This window comes from Alternaria viburni, assembly GCF_023758015.1.
Source record: "Alternaria viburni strain BMP 2772 chromosome Unknown scaffold_15, whole genome shotgun sequence".
Lineage (NCBI taxonomy): Eukaryota > Fungi > Ascomycota > Dothideomycetes > Pleosporales > Pleosporaceae > Alternaria > Alternaria viburni.
This window is the reverse complement of record NW_026055784.1, coordinates 500,199-518,491: the sequence shown is the minus strand read 5'-3', so window position 1 is coordinate 518,491 and position 18,293 is coordinate 500,199. Positions and strand designations below refer to the sequence as shown.

General features: G+C 54.0%; 8 protein-coding genes across 8 annotated transcripts; 3 read left to right on the top strand and 5 right to left on the bottom strand.

The window, feature by feature from the left end:
* Window positions 1-525: 525 nt before the first annotated feature.
* On the bottom strand, window positions 526-1,822 carry J4E79_007193 (uncharacterized protein; the record flags this gene model as incomplete). Its single annotated transcript, XM_049356060.1, has 2 exons — window positions 526-1,064; window positions 1,120-1,822. The coding sequence occupies 2 exons, from the start codon at window positions 1,820-1,822 to the stop codon at window positions 526-528; spliced, it is 1,242 nt and encodes a 413-aa protein (XP_049209514.1).
* Window positions 1,823-4,220: 2,398 nt separating this feature from the next.
* Window positions 4,221-5,700, top strand: J4E79_007192 (uncharacterized protein; the record flags this gene model as incomplete). Its single annotated transcript, XM_049356059.1, has 4 exons — window positions 4,221-4,379; window positions 4,514-4,736; window positions 4,786-4,958; window positions 5,026-5,700. 4 exons carry the CDS (start codon window positions 4,221-4,223, stop codon window positions 5,698-5,700), a joined length of 1,230 nt encoding a protein of 409 aa, XP_049209513.1.
* A 430-nt stretch (window positions 5,701-6,130) lies between these two features.
* J4E79_007191 (uncharacterized protein) lies at window positions 6,131-7,099 on the bottom strand (the record flags this gene model as incomplete). Its single annotated transcript, XM_049356058.1, has 1 exon — window positions 6,131-7,099. One exon carries the CDS (start codon window positions 7,097-7,099, stop codon window positions 6,131-6,133), a length of 969 nt encoding a protein of 322 aa, XP_049209512.1.
* A 3,705-nt stretch (window positions 7,100-10,804) lies between these two features.
* J4E79_007190 (uncharacterized protein) lies at window positions 10,805-12,337 on the bottom strand (the record flags this gene model as incomplete). Its single annotated transcript, XM_049356057.1, has 6 exons — window positions 10,805-11,151; window positions 11,205-11,238; window positions 11,298-11,829; window positions 11,883-12,086; window positions 12,132-12,218; window positions 12,270-12,337. 6 exons carry the CDS (start codon window positions 12,335-12,337, stop codon window positions 10,805-10,807), a joined length of 1,272 nt encoding a protein of 423 aa, XP_049209511.1.
* Window positions 12,338-12,940: 603 nt separating this feature from the next.
* On the bottom strand, window positions 12,941-13,639 carry J4E79_007189 (uncharacterized protein; the record flags this gene model as incomplete). The annotated part of the gene is made up of 3 exons (XM_049356056.1): window positions 12,941-13,079; window positions 13,129-13,267; window positions 13,315-13,639. The coding sequence occupies 3 exons, from the start codon at window positions 13,637-13,639 to the stop codon at window positions 12,941-12,943; spliced, it is 603 nt and encodes a 200-aa protein (XP_049209510.1).
* A 262-nt stretch (window positions 13,640-13,901) lies between these two features.
* Window positions 13,902-15,148, top strand: J4E79_007188 (uncharacterized protein; the record flags this gene model as incomplete). Its single annotated transcript, XM_049356055.1, has 2 exons — window positions 13,902-14,505; window positions 14,568-15,148. The coding sequence occupies 2 exons, from the start codon at window positions 13,902-13,904 to the stop codon at window positions 15,146-15,148; spliced, it is 1,185 nt and encodes a 394-aa protein (XP_049209509.1).
* A 472-nt stretch (window positions 15,149-15,620) lies between these two features.
* J4E79_007187 (uncharacterized protein) lies at window positions 15,621-16,784 on the bottom strand (the record flags this gene model as incomplete). The annotated part of the gene is made up of 2 exons (XM_049356054.1): window positions 15,621-16,599; window positions 16,678-16,784. 2 exons carry the CDS (start codon window positions 16,782-16,784, stop codon window positions 15,621-15,623), a joined length of 1,086 nt encoding a protein of 361 aa, XP_049209508.1.
* A 574-nt stretch (window positions 16,785-17,358) lies between these two features.
* J4E79_007186 (uncharacterized protein) lies at window positions 17,359-18,032 on the top strand (the record flags this gene model as incomplete). The annotated part of the gene is made up of 3 exons (XM_049356053.1): window positions 17,359-17,497; window positions 17,576-17,934; window positions 17,982-18,032. The coding sequence occupies 3 exons, from the start codon at window positions 17,359-17,361 to the stop codon at window positions 18,030-18,032; spliced, it is 549 nt and encodes a 182-aa protein (XP_049209507.1).
* Between the last annotated feature and the right edge of the window lie 261 nt (window positions 18,033-18,293).

Genomic DNA, 18,293 nt, shown 5'->3' with positions numbered 1-18,293 from the left:
TACATTTGTTGCTGCGGCGGTGCTGGGGGGTGCGGTTTGTCTTGCGCCCGTCTTCTACCCAAAACTTTATATTGTGCTTCCCCTTGCAGCGTTGTACGGAGTTGCGCTTGGAGTGGTGTTTTCGCTGCATATGGTTGTTGTGGCGTCGTTTCTTAGTAGGAAGGTAGATGGGAGGTGGGAGGATGATATGCCCGCACGGGTTGCTGTTGGTATGGCGTTGGCGGGGTTGGCTGCTTTTGGTGGTGTTGTTGGGGCTGCGGCGTTGATTGAGGGGAGTGAGCGGGGTGGGCAGATTGCGATGAAGGTGGCGGGTGCTTGTATGGCATGTGGTGGTGTGTTGGTTGGATGCGCGAGGTTGTGGCGGTGGAAGGTGCTGTTTTATGCCGTCTAATGCGTTTACTGCGTATCTGAGAGCTGTCATACAGCGACAGGCGAACTGATGATGGTCTTACTGGTTTCATGTCTAATTACTAATTATTTTGTATATACAGTCGCATACATGCGTGTCATAATGGTCATTCAAGCCTATACGTAGATGTAGCAGAAAGGTCCCTCAGTCGTGCTCATCAGATCCTCCATCCTCTCTGTTCCATCCGCAGCATAGCCAAGGTTGATAGTCGTGTCAAAGGTTGTGTTGGCCGAGGGGGGCATGTTCAAAAAGGTGCCAGTACCCGAGATACCGCCAGCCTCGCTCGTGCGCGCCTTGCGGTCGAGCTGCTGCCAGATCCACCAAGTCCTGTCAATCTGAGCGTGGTGGAGGTAGAAGAGCGGGTCACCAGGCGAGACGAAGAAGTCGCGGCCGGGGTCACCGCCCATGGAGTAGTGACCACCGCCGTGGACACCCAGGCTGTCTGTTCCTGGCACACCCTGCATGACCATCTCGAATTGCCAGATGTCTTTCTTGTTGATGATGAGGTCGGCGATGGCGGTCGCGTTGGCCCACTTCTTATTGCTGTAGTCGGTCAAGTCGCGCGTCAGGCATCTGGGGTTGTAGGAGAGGCCGTCGCCGTTTGCGATCTCAGTTCCGTTGGTTGTGCTCAGAGCGACGGGGCCAAGGTTGACCTCTGGAATGATTGTTAGTATCTGACTAAATATCCAGGGTTTGTACTGGGTACTTACTCATGTCCTTGAATGGACCGCTCGTAACACAGCCACCACCGGTACCGGCGGGGATGTAGATGTATGGTTCGCCCCTGCCTGCAATGACAACTTGTCCCTGGCCGGGAATGAACTTTCCATTGCCGGACATGGAAGAGGCAGATCCGTCGAGCATAGCCGACTTCTCGAGACCGCTAGCAGCAGTCTTGGCCCAGTCCCAGTAGGGCTGAGTGCCCTTGTAGCCGCACTCGTTCTTGAGGGCTTGCTCGTACTGCCAGGTGAAGTACCTGTGCCACGCCAGGAAGGTACCAGTGTAGTGGATCTCCATGGTCTTCAGGATGTGGTTGCCGACAAAGTCATCGAAGCGAGACTTTGCTCCTGGGATGAGTGAAGCAGGCGTGTTGGCCTTCTTCTTTTGGAGGCAGAGTACGGCATCGGTGTAGGCTTTGCGTTCCGGCTTCGTCAGGGCGCTCCATTCTTTGCGTACCGACACATTGTTCCAGGTGCAAGCGGCTCGCTTGGACGAAGTTGCTGCAAGTGCTTCCTCGACTTGTTGCTGAGCGAACAGAGCCAATTGCTCAAGTTGATCGCTGGCGACAGAAGGATCGCTCGAGGGAGCAGTTGGTAGCGAAGAGGGGTCTATCGGCGCATCTTGTGGAGCTGGTAGCGCGTGTGATAGAGTTCCAGCGAGCAGGGCCAGTGCAATGGGGGAGTTGAAACGCATCTTGTCTGTTGACCAATGGAACTGATGGATCAGGAAGTGGCTTGTTTAGCAGAAGAAGCTGAGTGCTGATGAGCAAAAGAAAAACGTGCCGCTCCTATACATATACCTCGAAGAGATGACCACAGACCGCTACCGATTGAGCTTGCCATGCTCACTGCCGGGGTTGGTGGCGAGTACATGCCGAAGCCACCACGACCTTGCTGGAACAGTGCTGTACACCGCATCTAGTCTTGCTATCTCCGTCTGCTGGCGAAGAATTGGAGCAAGGCAAGGCGATGCCACGTGTGGGGCCAATAGTTTTTCGGTGCCTGGAGCCTGTGCCTACCCATCTCCGACTATACTCATGCCCTGAGCGCAAGGACCCTGAGGCTAGATTGGCGGGCTACCTATGAACCGGGTCGTCTCCTCAAGCGAGTCCATACGAAGAGCCATCGTTCGGCGACATGTGCATGGCAAGATCGGAAGTAGCTTGCCGGACAACTCATATGGCGCCGATGTACCCATAGTGTCATGTCAAGGCTGCCCGGTCTTCGGATGGCCATGGGCCTAGCGTCGTTTGGATAAAGACCCAAAGTTGATGCGCGGGAACATGATGGGCGCGCAGCATTCTGAATCATGCCGGCTGCGAGTAATGTATGAGCTCCGCAATCGTTAGTTACCCATACAACAGGTAGTTCGACAAGTCTACCTCGGTCATATCCGTACATCTGTCTTTTCCTGCCGAGGATGCCCTGATACCAGTCTGTTCCACGTCTGCAGGTCATCACGTCCGAGACCTGCATAATAGCCGCGACCCGCCCACGTGCAGGAGAGGAAATATTCTTCCTGGCGGCAAGCCATGTGGTGTACTCCGTACGAGAAGTCCCTGAAAAGTGTACTGATCCTTCCATGATTCAGGAGCCTGCATCGGGCCTGGTGGCTCGGATATCGTGCGTGTTAGGTGAAGACTGCTAAGCATTCTATGCCGCTGCACATTGGTGGCGCAATCATGCCATGGCGCTAGGCCACGCTAAGGGATGAGATCCGTCTTGCCGACTCCCCGTCCCGCTTCCTCCACTCCATATTCACACCGAGCGCAAGGTCAGTGAGGCCTCCAGTGCCTCCAAGCTACCGGTTAATCTCGATTGCGAATCTAACGTGCAGCCGCACGGGAGGCCCCATTCTGAAGCGGCCATTGGCTTACGCGCCACCTTTCGAGTCTCTGGAAGCGTGCCGTCTGTTACGACCTTCCTTACAAGGCGCCTGGAAGCGACAAGCGCAGCAGATATTAGCCGATCTCTCAGCTCTCTTCAGTCCTGCCTCGGTTTGCAGTAGATGGGATGCAATATGGCCTCAGGACACTCTCGAGCTTACCTGCAGACGAGGTCTTCAAGCATAGCCTACGCGGCCCGGGGGATCTGCTCACGTCTACTTTCCCGCAACGGCCCTTCTCTTCGTAGCCTGATACCATCTATGTACCCAACCTGACCCGCGGACTCCTCTCTTCTCCTATCAATGCTCGGTCGTATTGACGAAATCGTTCTCCACAGGCCCGTGCTCTAGACTAGCACAGTGCAGTGGAATTAGTTTCGAAGATGTGCAGTAAACGGTATGACATGCAGCTTCTAGCTCTTCATCACTCGCTTTAACGATTTCTAGAGTGAGGTTCATGCGGCACTTTGGATACTCCCTCGCTGCCTTACCTTGGCGGCTTCATACCCACGTGGCCGGTAGCTCAGTTACGCATCTTTGTCTGCTTTTTGCGGGTAGGTTCAATAATCTTCACTAACTGGTAGCCCGAAGAACATCTCCAATGGCCATTCAACTCATGAACTTCTGTCGTAAGGCGCCGCTACACTGGGCGTTCAGCCACAGCTCAGTGCCGTCGCAACTCCCGAGGTTCTTTAGGACCGCACTTAGATTACCCTACGAGCGCCGTGCCCGAGACCCTGCACTTGAGACTCTACGTCTGCAGGGGTACTCTTGAATCAAGGGATACTATTTCCTGCCCCGTCAGTCTGCCACGCAAAGACCCATACTTTCGTCTCGAATCAGCCGTCCACAGCCACCATTCCTTCCAGGTGTAGCGAGGCTAGTCCAGACGGTTTCTCGCCAGCACATGTCGTTATGGCTCGGTACCAGATTCGATGAGCCCGACCTCTTGCGCCGCGTGATGGATCGCAGATGCCAGAAAACAAGGTTCGCGTTAACTGTATTCTCTCCGTCCTTCCGTGTGGCGGTTTAAGGTCTTGCAGACAGGAGCTGCTGGTCTCAAGACGTACGCCATGTGAAACCCCTGACGTCGTCGCGAACTCCCGCTCGCTGGTACTATATTGCATATAGTGCAAGCATCTTGCTGGAACATCGAAAAACTTGCGTGATCTGGAATCCTTCACCTTCAATTGACGTGCTTCCCACAATGCAGCAAAGCGGCGCAGCCATGCCACCAATGCGACCCTACGAAGATCAGGGTCCTACCATCCTCGCGAGCACGCTAACCGTCACCGTCGTGGCCGTGCTCACGACGATTGCGAGGTTCTATGTCCGAGTTAAGATGATCAGGAATGTTGGTTGGGACGTGAGTACTCCGCTGACAAGGCATGGGTGAACAACACTGACTTTGTGCGATCAGGACTATGTGATGCTGTTGGCTATGACATTGGTATGAAACGACTGTTCTTTGGATTACCGTACACTGCTAACACTCTGCAGTGCATTGCTGGTCAATGCCTCGTCATACCACAGGTTCACATGGGGGCAGGAAAACACATCGACTACATCAAAAAGGAAGACTTCGTAGCCGCTCTGAGGTTGAACCTCATTTCGCAGCCGATTTTCCTGTTCGCCATATGTTTCGTCAAGGTCTCTGTGGGGTTCTTTCTCCTTCGGATTGCGGTCGGACGGTTATACAGGCGCTTGATTATCGGCATCATGGGTGAGTGCATAACTCTCTGATAGCAATGTGCGAAGCTAACCAGTCCTAGTTTTCATGACGGTTTACACCGTTGGCTGCGCCCTCACAGTCGTCACGCAATGCCAACCCCTCAGTCTCATGTGGGATCAAAGCGCCAAAGGCACATGCTGGACCATCCAGACGAGACAAGCCCTGGGCTTCCTGAATATCGTGCTGAACATCATCACCGATATTGCCTTCTCAGTGGGCATACCTGCAAGTGCTTCCAGATCGTGACTACTGCATTGACTATGCTAACACATCCATGTAGATTCCTATGCTGTGGGGCGTCCAAATGAACCGCCGTCACAAAGCGTCCCTCATCTGCATCCTCGGCCTTGGTACATTCGCTACAGTCGCCGCTTTGGTCAAACTATCCTACCTTCCTCATTACGGGCGGGAAGGCGACCTTCTCTGGGACTCGCGCGACATGACCATCTGGACCGTCGTCGAATGCAACGTCGGTATCGTCGCCGGCAACCTCCCCTGCCTCAAACCGCTTTTCCGATCCATCCTCGTATCCACATACGGCAGCGGCTCCCGCAAGAACTCCCAACCGCGATATTTCTCAGACGCATACGGAAAAGGTACAAAGCAGCGCTCTGCGGTCAAAAGCTACGGTCCTCTTGCATCGAACAAGACATCAGAAGGCGAGTATGCAGGTCATAGCGCTGCTGGCAAGTCTTACATGCTCACGACAATCGATGCGACGAACAAGCAAGCTGGAGATCTAAGCAGAAGTCCATCCGGGGGAAGCTCAACGAGCGGAGAGCGAGGAAGCACAGAGAGCGACACCCGGTTGCACAACAAAGCACATGGAAGTGGCGGGATGGGCAACATTACCGTGACGACAAAGGTAGATGTGACTGAGTCGATGCATTCACACGACATCTACGAGAGTGGGAGGACATATCAGCAGAGACCACAAGCGAAGGAGATGGTGTGAAGCAAGAGCGAAGTTTGATGGTGATGGTAATGTCTTTCTTATGTTTCTCTGTCTCTGTCTCTGTCTCGTCTAATGTATACCCTAACTCTCATCCATCTAATGGCTCACACTAATAAATATTATGTATCCAATGATATCCATCTGTATACCACACTTGAATCGCACCCGCCCAGCCAATCCACTGCGTCGATGGCAACATCACTCGATGCTGTCTTCGTTCGACGCTTCATGTAGATCGGCAGGCCCACCATCTCCGACGCGATACTCTTTCGCCAAAACTTCGAACTGCTCACAATAATGAAAATGCGGTAATGCAACGATGCCTTGCGGCTTCTCTCTAGCTCCCTATTCGGGGCGGTGTATATAACAGCAATCTCGACAAACGTCGGACGCGATGACAAAAATGACAAAGGAAAAATTCTGGAACAGCTCAAGTAGAGCACAGTGGTGTTTGAACAAGGGAATCGAACTTCGCGCAGCTCAACCGGAAAGGCTGCGTGTGCTCCTGCGGCACATGAAGAGCAATGTTGCGGAGCACTCCATCCGGTAGCGACAATAACCTGGATTCGCGGTTCCTAGATTTGTTCGACCTCGGCGAAGCCTTCAGCGTTGCTTCAGGCGCAATCTCGCCGATCTGGTCTTCAAACGAGATATCAGCCTGCGAGTCGCGCATGCACCACGTCTCCCGCCACATAGCGGAGATGTGCTGGCGTTCTTCGCGGGACGCGCTGTCATCTTCGTCTTCTGGCTGCTCTTGGATGACGTGGATCTTCTTCTCGTCGTCGTTGTCGGAGTCTGACGATTCTTCCAGCGAAGAGGCGGAGATCTTGCGGAAGCGATGTACGTCTGCGTCCATGGGCCGGTCGAGCCAGTCGTCCATCTCCTCGTCGGACATCTCGCTGCGCGTGCTTCTTGAGGAGCTCCAGGAGTAGCTGCTTTGCGGTGTTTGGGGAGGGGAGATGGGTGGGCTGAGCGTGGACTCGTAGGTTGCTTGCTTCCAGTGGACGTAGCCTTGCATGCCTTGGATGAATTCTTTGCTGGGCTTGCGGTCCATGGGCATTAGGAATTGCTGGATGGGGAAGAAGCTGCCTTCGACGGGCGAGATGGGTGGGGACAGGAATCCGCTCGATATCGGTGTCTCGAGGTCGAATTCGGTGCATCGTGTAGTGTCCTGGGAGCTTTCCCGATCTGACTCCGGCACTGATGTGAGCGATGTTGTCGATGAAGCCCTCGTGCGTTCCGCAGATTGCTTGACCGAAAGCACCGGATCCTCTTTCAACGACCGCATGTGCGAAAGAAGCTGGTCGTGAGTTTCGTTCAGCCGTTGGAAGAACGACTTCTTCTGTCGCAGGACATGCGGACGAAGGTCGTCGTACGGCACGCCAATGGTAGTCGACATCCTGGCAGCAAGCGATTGATTTCGATTGAGTTCCGATTCCTGGGTCCGAAGAGAGTTCAATGTTTCAGGAGGTGTTCGCGCGAGGGTGTTTATGTTGATAGGGGCATGCTAGTTGCTTTTTTGCGATTGTTGTTGTTGTGTTGACCACGGGCGCCACGGGATACAAATACAGCTGAAACTGGGAAACACAGCTGCGCGTCCCTCCGGCCCCGCTAACAGTCGCAAAGCAAGGCGGGGCGATCTTCGTAATACGCCAGAAAAACGGTTGATCCATGCAGAGCCGTTCGGTCAATAGTCCAGCGTCGTCCGGCAAAGGGCCTGATTGGCTCAATGCTGCTGAGGCGGGGCGATGTTGTGGTTCGGACTCGCATCCGATGACCTCAGAAAGACGAGGACCGGGGTGTGTTTTTCGCCTATGCCTTAGCTACATGCACACCAAAGAACGAAAGACTGGTTCACCATTCAGAAAGCCGTTGGAGTGCATATTGCAGATGTCAGTGAACTCCGTCCATGCACGAACGTTTCCATAGAGACAGCTGCGATGCTCGTCACTTCACGACAGAACCCATCAGTACCCAAGGCATCCCATGTGATGCGAAACATGATCGCTGGGATGTGTCGGAGAATAATGTGGAGTAAGTCATTAGCGAGCAGGTCCAGAACACACTCCCACTACGATCCGATGACATGTGCTCAATTTCCCAGAGCGCTCGCGTTAAAGCCGTTGGTAATGAGGCGCCTTGGGCTGTTGGGGCTTGCCAAACAAAGCGACGTAAACCGGTCCGAAACTCTAAAATCCAGCAACAGCTTTTTGACACTTTGGGATTTCGCACCGTGTTTTCGAGGTTTCCCATTACTTTTCGTCTGTGCTCCCACGTTTCGTCTGCATTACGCAGCTGCCGAGGACCCCACGGAGTCTTGTCCTTGCATGAACGATGCGGGTCGCGGACGTGGACCAGACGTCATGTGAAAGTCGTCTTTATTGCCAGATAGGAGGTACTTCGTAGGTCGCATCTTGGGGAGCTCATCCAGCAGCCCAAGGTCTGGCCCGTGAAGCAAGGTCATCATTGAAATCCAGCATCAACCTGCTTGTTGAATATGCGCACAGCAAGTTGATGAACTTTGATGACAGACTCGAAATTTTCGACCGTGGTTCGGTGCATGTCAGTAGCACTAGCCGGCCGGTGCCCAAACGCGATATCCCGAAGGAGTTAGGCTCCTCCTTGCGACGTTCGTGCCCAAGAAGTTTGGACGCGTTACGGGGCGAACACAACGCTCTCTGACCACCGCCTTATAATTTGCACGATGCGATCGCAACCTCAGTCTGTGCATTTGGTTACCCAGACAGGGCCACGCAGATCGACTCTCAGCCTTGGAATCAAAAAAGAAGGGGTGAAGACCACGCCTTGCCCAGTGACAGCCCAAAATTGGTACCCAGTCCTTGGCGCAAAACCGTTGTGCTGGTTGCTGCAGTTCCCAGGCCCTAACTAGCGAGCGCGGCACCGGCAATCAGCACTAAACGACTAAGATTCCGTGGAAACCGAGGCAATTGGCTCGGTACTTCACGTCAGCATGTGCGGCATTGGGAGCGACCTCTATTCGCTGCGCGTCTTGCACGTACGGAATTCCGTACACTTTAAACTGTTGGATTTCCTCCTATCTATTACAACTTCACATGCGCCATCAACCCTCCTCTCCGAGCGTCTGTCCGATAAGATTCGGGAGATCCGAGCACGCAACATAGACACGCAATGCGGACAAAGAGGAGGGCCGTGGTGCTCGAGGCGAGCGGGGAAGCCCACGTCTTCCGGTGCGCACGGCGCAAAAATAGTAAATGACGGGTGTGCGGAGAGGAGAAAATGACGATGTGCGGTTCTGGACTTTGTGATCGCAGCAGGGTTGTGTATCAGAAACTTTCTCCTTGCAGGACAATTTTTCTTACGAGCAGAGTTTGCGCGTTGGACTTGCATATTGTTCTCGTAATGGAGTGCTGAGGAAAGCACGCGTCGAGTATTCGGTATTGAAGCAAGTCTCTCGTTGCGATCTTTGCATTTGAGAGTACACTGGTGTTTGGGATGGTTGAGTGATGCGGTAATCGTGTGCGCCTCGTCGCTGTGTCGTCGCAGTACCAGTGGGTGAGGAAGTCCACAGTTGATCATGCATATTCTCGCGAATCGCAGGACTGCAATCGCGAAGGACACTTGCCAGGTGTAAATATTCTGCCGCCTGTTGCTCAACATTGTGACGTTTCGTTGGCGAGTCGCGCACGACGGACAAAATCATCCAATGGTGGCCATTGAGGCACTCTGTCTTCCCAGTGAACCCAGCACCGCACGCTTCAACGGTACATTCTGTATCGTGGAGCCGATAACCGTATGATCTGGGTAGGTGTTAGTTGTCTTCGCTTTTCAACGTACAGGCCCAGCATGTTTGGCATCCGCGGGCGATCGAATAGAATGGGTATACGTACCGGTTTTCGCATACAGTTGTGCAGTGCGGAGGTCAATTTGCGAGTGCGCGTATATATAGATAATGAGGGAGAATGACATAGGGCATGTTCTCTTCCCGCTTTCTCAGCCTCAACGTCTTCGTAGCTATATGAGTCCCCACTATAACTTCATCTGGCGTAATAGCGGAGCCCACGACAGCACGCACCGCATCGTGGAGGAACGTCAAGACTGTAGGCTGTCGATCTTGAATCTTGGCTGACGGCGTGAACAGTATGTTCATCTGGTGATTTGAATGACAGGAAACTCCTCCAGCTATCGAACGTCGACGCAAGCAGCGTTCCCCAACGTAAGCCAATAGGCCAACGCACTAGAATCCGGGTGTATATATAGGAACGACGCGCAGAGTAAAACGCGACAGAGTGTCTGTCCGCGAGACTTGTCATTGTGAGCCGTTTGACTTTCTCGCACAACATACATCGAGTGGCATGGAGAAACCGCGCTCAGCTCGGAGAAACCTGTTGCTATTAGCTTAATCGCCTTTTTATCGAACAGAAGAACTTACGGACTCTCGATAAGGTGCGCATCGTGCAGGAGTTGCTCCACACAGTCGTACCTCGTGGAATGACCCCACAGCGCAACCACCTGGATGCTAGGATGCCATACAAATGACACTGGCCCGGGTACATCAGGGTTGTCGGATCCAGAATGTCTCGCAACGAGGTTAGCGAGTGCCAATCGGAATTGCATGACACATTTCTTGTCGTGGCGTTATATATATAGGATTGCAGGAGGTGCCGACAGAAGCCATAGGTCGAACTGACTCAGGCGGAGAGAGTTTGGCTCCGCGGAATTTGCTATGCAACCATGATATCTGGATGGTATATAATTATTTATATGAGAAGGGAAAGGGATGTCGGGATACGGTCTTTTCCTGGTGGGGATCTGGAGCAGGTTATATATCATGGAGTTAGCGTGAACGCGTGGCTGATGCTAGCGAGTGGGTGATGCATCTACGGTTACGTTGAGGCACTACTCATGTTTCGAAAATTAGGAGAGGACCATCACGAGAGTGCGGGAAAGGGGTGACGTATTAGGAGAAGACGGGAGCGATATCCGAATCACTTTTCATATCAACATGCGATGTCAGTACATATCCACTAAGATGCCACATACCCATACACAAGTACCACCTCATACCCCATCACCCGTCGATCACAACATTACACCCGTCTCCTCCCACGCCCCTCACGACCACTCAAAAGTTCGTACAAGCCCTCTCAAACCACCTACTCTCCAACGGCTGCGGGAAAACACCCCCATCAATCAACTGAAACAAATCCCACTCACCCGCCCCTCCCTCAGTCTTGAAGTTCCAAAAGATCCATCCTTTGGTCTTGGCCTCATACGCATCGAGCTGGACCTCGATGTAGCGACGTACGCTGTTCTTCCAGTCTTGAGACCACAAGGAGACGGGTCCGGATTTGCCGGCGCAGGTGTCGATGTAGTAGGAGCCGGGGAAACTGCCTTCCATGCGGGAGCCCAGGTGGAAGCCGTTGAGGTGCGGGGCGCAGTCTGTGAAGGCGCCGGACCATTCGCCTACGACTGGGGTGGGGGGTTAGTGTAAGGAGGGGATGGGAGAGAGGGGAGGGGCTTACTGGTCCATTTGTCGGAGCTGTCGTAGTTGGTGACCTGGAAGGAGGGGGTTAGCAGGCGTTAGTCTGTGTGATTGTAGAGAGCTTGTAACGTACAGAGTTACACGCAAGAGCGATGTGTTGTTCGATGGACATGCCGTTGACACCATCGCCAAAGATCTGGTACTCATGGTGATCGACAATCACATTGCTCGCACCATCCTTGGTAGTCAGGAAGCCGTTCAGCCAAGACGGGTTTTCAAAGCCATCGTGCATCATGGCGGGTGTGTCGCTGATATCTCGTAGGCTCCAATACGCGTCGTTGTAGAACTGTTTGACCATCTCGCGATCGAGCTTCAATAGGAAAGGCTCGTTGAGGAATTGGATGGCGATCACGACGTCTTGCATCTCTGGTTTTGCGTACTTTTGTGAGATCACACTGAGTGCAGCGTGTGTGTGGCTCAGGCTCTCCTCATCGCCCCATGATGGCCAAGATGCTGTGTGGCCGCTGTGATCAAAGCCGTTCTGGGATTTGGGTGCGCCGTGGAGGTCGATGATGATCTTGAGACCGGTTTGGCGCGCCCAGTCGATTGCGGCGTCGAGGTAGGATGCTGCACCGGAAATGTAAGGGCCCCAGGGTTCCACGTAGCTATGGCGTGTGCCGTTAGTGGAGTAGCATGATGGAATTGTACGAAGTCTCACCTCCAGTAACCGACGGGAATGCGCACGACGTTGAAGCCGGAGTTCTTGATCTTCCAGAAGTCGTCCAATGAAACGAAGCTATCCCAATGTTGCTTCAGCACATCGGCACAAGCATCGTAGCCCAGTCGCTCGCAAAGCGTCCACTCGTCGAAGACTGGCCATTCTTCTGAGTCGTATTTCTCGAAGATGGATGGTGTGATGAATCTGGCAGTGTCAGGAGGAGCAAACAATCTGTATTGGCTTGCTTACGGCTCCACGACGAGCCAACCGCCAATGTTGACGCCTCGCACTTTCTCGGTACCCCAGTCAAAGGCGACGCTTCGGCCGTGAAGGGTACTACAGATCTAGTAAGCCTATGAGACTGGGATTGTACGGAAGGGTGCTCACCTAGGCGCGGCTGCTACAACGGAGGCCACAGCTACCAGCAGCGTTGTGACGAAGGACGGTGTACGCATACTGGATTGGGTGTGGATTGTATTGTTTGCTGTATCTGTGCCGGAATTTCGAGGTGCAGTAAAGCAGAGAAAGAAGGTCGAAAGAAAAGACCAAATGGTGCTTTGAAAGTGGACAATTGTTCAAGTGAAGTGAGTGGTACAAGCCTGCGGGTACCATCTATAAAGCTCAGGTACAAGCGTTGTAGATACGTATACAGCGAAATGCCGGGCAGTCGCAAACCCGCATGCAGCGCGGATAGGAAGCGACTACCACAATAAACACCCGGAGTAACCAATCTCGGTTCCACGCCGTGACCCAATGGAAGTGACAGGTGACGCAGTTTCCACCTGGTCCTTATGGTACATCCTACCGTATCGTTGGGTTGCAGAAACGACAAAGTATTGTAATGCGACAAACGTCATTCTCTGAGATAGTGACATATTCCTGCTTCTTCCTCAACCATATCCGGGTTGTAAGTACCGTGAGTTGAGAACAGAGTATTCAAGACTCGATGTATGCCGAACAGCGGCGCATTATCCAAAGCGTCGGGCCAGAGCTCAAGACTCTCGATATTCGAGTTCTTCCGCGAACACCAATAAAGTAGGTGTGGATTGAAGGTCGCATCAATCCATATAACCCGTCGTCTCGTCCATGATCGCCGCGAAGCTCTTAGTCTCACGATGCTTCCCGCTAGTCATAGGTGGGAATTGCGACATCTTCAGTCGGAACTCGTCTGACTTCTTGATTGCAGACGCAAGATTCCTAACGATATATCAGTTCAAGCTACCATAAGTCCAAAGCACAATCGTACTTAACATCCCCACGAACGAGGTAGTTGTTGCGTTCCATTGCAACGGCAAGCTCTTCCTGGTGATTATCCAACAATCCAGTATTTGGAACGACAATGAGTGGGATTTGATAGCGAAGTGCTTCAAGGATAGACCCAGATCCTATGCATCGTCAGATGAAACAACTAAACGGAGTGGCTGTGCAGTACCAGCATGTGAGATAACCAAGCCTTTCGACCGCTGCACCAACTGGAACTGGGTTTTCAGTCCGTCCGGATTGAAATCTATACCATCTATGATGAGGTCTCCTTTTGATGAAGTCGTCTCCTGTATGTATGCTGAAGCGAGTTTGGAGAACTGTTTGTACACGTCCTCGGCAGATCCATATTGGACCAAGAGATGTGTAAATCCTCCTTCTCGTAAGGCATCCAGACACGTCGGACTAAGCACAGATTCAATGAGCTCGGTGAATGGCGCCGTTGCTCCAGTAGTGACGAAGCAGAGCTTCGAATCAGGCGTCCAGTTCCAAGCCATGGTGGATGTGATGGATGTCAAGATATCGAGGGATAGTAACGGATGAGTGTGATCAGTCCATCCATCAACGGCCCTCGAGATCAGAACCAAAAGTCGAAATCAAGTTGGCGTCAAGATGGTCACGAAGCCAGGACGGCGGCGAAGGCCGGGGCCATCTTAGTTCCAATTGGTCCAACGCACGGCCACACTTTGCACCCCATCGCCAAGCCATTCCTGCATCGCGAAAAGTCGACGACAGCATCACCCGCCCAACCAACATCCAATGGCGTCAATACCACGAAGACTGCTGCTGCAGTCACGCCAATGCCCCTCGCGGATACGAACGCTCGCCGCACCCAAACACACATCCGCACAATGGCAACGGCCAATATCCACAACGCCGCGGCGATATGCCAACGAACCCACGAAAGAGGGCTCCGTAACTGCTGCGGATGCGAAGAAACCGACTGAGACTCTGGACGAATTGGCGCCGGAATTACCTCAATCATCGTTCTCAAACACCACGCAGACCAAAGCATTTCAAGACATGACACCGCAAGAGCGCGAATCCGCCATGTTGGAGAACCTCCGCGTGTCTCTCGCAGAGATCGATCCGAATGTGGTCCGCGACGCCCTCCGCAAGGGAAAACGTGGTCTACCGCAAACCCAAGACTTTGGCCTGGAAACAGACGAAGACTTCGACATTGAAGAGGATGACAAGAGGAAGGTATCTACCGGGTTCTGGGCCGAGGGAGAAGAGAGCATGGGACCAGACGAGGACTACTACGGCGACGACTTGACGAGTCACGGACACGGAGAGTTGGAGCAGCACCGCGAGTTGAGGGAGTATGCGCGGTTGATCGCGTGGGAACTACCTCTTTTGAGCCGTACGTCTACCATACAATCCAACCAAACAAGAGACGCAACATTTGTATTAACACCACCCCAGACCTCGCCCGCCCCTTCGAACCCCCCACATCCTCCACCCCCTTCCGCTTCCGCTACACCTCCTACCTCGGAGAATCGCACCCCGCCGCCAACAAAGTCGTCGTCGAGTTCTCGCCCAACGACCTCTCCGCCTCCCACTCCCTCACCCCACTCCAAGTCTCCAAAGTAATCAAACTCGCGGGCCCCCGCTACAACCCCTCCACCAACATCGTCAAGCTCTCGTGCGAGAAATTCGATACCCAGTCGCAGAACAAGCGGTTCCTAGGCGACACCCTGTCTGCTATTATCAAAGAAGCGAAAGAGGGTAAAGATACGTTTGAAGACGTGCCGTTTGATTTCAGACATCATACGCCGAAGAGACGGGCGGAGTTCCCGAAGGAGTGGGTGCTGACGAAGGAGAGGAAACAGTATCTGGAGGAGAAGAGGGCGAAGACGGCTTATCTTGAGGATCAGAGGAAGGGGAATGGGTTGCTTGTGGATGGGAGCAAGGTGCTTGAGACGAGCTTGCCGTTTATGAGTGAGGCGGGCAAGGCGCCGGAGACGGTTATGGTGGGGGGTGCGAGGGGGAAGCCGTTGAGGTAGGGAATAGACAACACATGTGATTGTTGCTGTATGAATATGAAATGTTTGATTGTTGTACAGATACGCAATGGAAAACAGCATCTTTCTGTGCTGTGTGTGGATGATACCTAATATCCAGTGGATTCCTAGCTGTCAAAACGCCTGTTGATACAATTTCCGGGGAATAATCTCCCAAGGGTATAGTTAGACCCATCGTTACGCCAGTATTTCCCTATAACGCCATACCCAATTCCAACATGATTTTTGCGACGATGTTAAACGGATGTATCCATGATTCCGGTATTGAGTGGATCGACAATGCACTCGACGCCACGGCGCTCGCACGTCTTACAAGGGATGGCTACTGAAGCGTTCTCAGCGTGGATCCGTACGTTGCATGTGTGCGAGGTCTTGCTATCATAACTGCGCACGCAATGAGTGCATACCCCAGCTCGATAGGCCATCTTTTCTATGCGCGCTGTTAGCAGGCAGGTCAAGCAGCTTGTCCTGTGACCGCGCTGGGGCGGCTCTTCTTCCTGCTTCCCTTGCCCGCAGGCGTCTCGCCCTCTTCCCGCTTACGCTTTGCGGGTCGAGAGCTTCCACCCTTGGGTCGGTAGGCGGTGTCGTCGTCGCCGCCGCCTGTCTTACGTCGTCCCTTGCCAGTCTCGGGGGCGGCTGAGTCTTCGTCATCGTGGTCGCGGGGAGCGGGTGTGCCGCCGCCGCCAATGTTTGACTCGCGTTTGACCTTGGTCGCGTTGGCTTTGCTGGTCTTTGGCGCGGCAGACTTTTCGGAGAGGTTCTCGTGATGCGCCGCGTCCTTGTCTTGCAGGAAGACTTGGGGCTGGTGCTTGCGCAGCCAGTTGTAGACGCTGTCCGGGTTGCGCACGGTAAGGTCCTTTTCGCTGAGCGGGGGCTGGGCGGATGCGAGGCGTACGGGGCGGCCTTGCTGGAGGGCCTGATCGAAGCCGGGCTGCTCGAGGAGTTGGTCGGTAGCGAGGAGATATTCGTCTTCGTGGGTGGGCGACATGTAGCCCGGCGCATGCTCGCTGAGGTCGATGCCCTCGACGGGGTGGTCGGGCAGGTCGGCGCGCGTCGTGTGGGGGACTTTGGCTTCGAGGCTGGCGAGCGACTTAAGTGTCTGCTGGATCGCTTGCGACGAGTGCAGTTGGTCAGCCCGTGTCGCGTATTCCTCGGGGGTGATGGTGTTGGCGGCCAGGTCATCTCGCAGCGTCTGCAGCTGCGCTTTCACCAGTTCTGGATCGGGGACGGCTTCCAGCGAAGGCACGGCAGTGTCGGCGGCGGACAGGTTGCGCAGGTCGAAGCGCAGGCGCGGGTTGACGCGTGTCTGCTCGTTGAGCTCGAGGAGGATGTCGAGGATCTGGTCGTTGTTCTCCTGCAGACGGCGGGCGGTGCCCATGGCCTTCCACTCCTGCTTGATGAGGCTGTCGCTGTCGTTCATAGCCTCTTCGAACCTGATACGCATTTTACGGTATTTTCGTCTTTTATGCACATTAGCTGGGGACTGCATTTAATCCGTCGGCGCGTCATACCTCCACGAGCGCTTGACGGGCTTCTGCGTCGCATCAGGTGCATCGGCGGGCGGTGCATCGGGGGCGAGGGCGTGAGACTCCATCGGGGGCGGCGCTTCCGAGGCCATGGTGGTGAAAAGGGTGGTGGTTGGAGGGTCTTTGGCGGACGGAGGTGGTCGTGTCTGGTTCTAGAGTTGTATGGTTGCGCTCAGGGCACGGCCTCGGTGATTGCTAGGAACACGGTCTTTGGGAGCATCATGTGGACCTGCCACGCCTCCGTCTTCACGCCTGCCGACTGAGGCTTCACTCCCTCCTCCTCTGCCAACAGATCCCTCTTCTCTGCCCGCTGCCTCGCCATATCGCTACCGTCTACACGCCCTTCTCTGCGCCAATCGCTCAACGCCAAAAGCTCGGACGCCCCGGAAGGTATTGCGTACTCAGTAAGAAGACCCTGAAAGCCCACGTCGCCGCCTTGCTCCTTTAGGACCTCACTGACATGCCATTGCCCGTGGCAGCTCTCCCATAGCCTCAGCCCGCGCACGCGATTATATATCCCCCTCTTCCACCGCCCGGCCGCCCGACGAACCCAGCAATACCGCCAAACTGTCACCCATACTCCTCAATCGCACCTCCCGCCTGAGCTTTGCTGGCGACCCGCGGTCTCGCCCATCAGACTCGCCCTCGTCCTCGTCCTACTCCAAGATGTCGCTGGATGCTGCAAAAGACGCGAGGAGGCGACGTAGCAGTAGTCTTGTCTACAAAGAGCCCCCCGAGTCTCTGGAGCAGCTGAGCGACCAGTCCGCCCTGCCCAACCTCAACGCCGAATGGGTGAATGCAAAGGGTGAGCACGAGATACCGCGCATACACACGAGACAGAGATGATGTGTTGCTATTCTGTATCTCAGGCTAACACCTCCAGGCGCCTGGGCCATCCACTTTGTCCTCATCTTCTTCGGCAAGATTCTGTTCGACATCATCCCCGGCATGTCGCAAGAAGCATCATGGACCCTCGTCAATCTTTCGTACGTGGCGGGATCCTACCTCATGTTTCACTACGTACGCGGTGTGCCCTTTGACTTCAACTCGGGCGCCTACGACAACTTGAACATGTGGGAACAGATCGACAACGGCGAACAATACACACCAGCCAAGAAGTTCCTTCTCAGCGTACCCATTGTGCTGTTTCTCGTCAGCACGCACTACACGAATTACAATCTGACGTATTTCCTCATCAACTGCTTTGCGACCATAGCAGTCGTCATTCCGAAGCTCCCCTCGGTATGCACCCCAACTCTCTTCGGACGAAGCATTACTAACTTCCCCAGCTCCACAGGATACGATTCGCCTTCTTCAACAACCCACCGGACGACGCATAGCCGACAATTCCCGTAATCACATCCATTGGTTTCACTGTAATTTGCATGTATTTTTAATAGCAGGCGCCTGGCATGGCCAGATTGAGTAGCATCACCGCGCGGGAGCGGCGTTGGGCATATCCATATTCAAGGGAGGCGCTGGATTCACAAAAGTAGAGGAATTGATTACCTCGCGTGCTCACGTGGAGATAGTGGCTTGACCTAGCTGCATATATCGCATTCGGGACTGGTGCATACATATGATAGGGCGATAATTCTCCG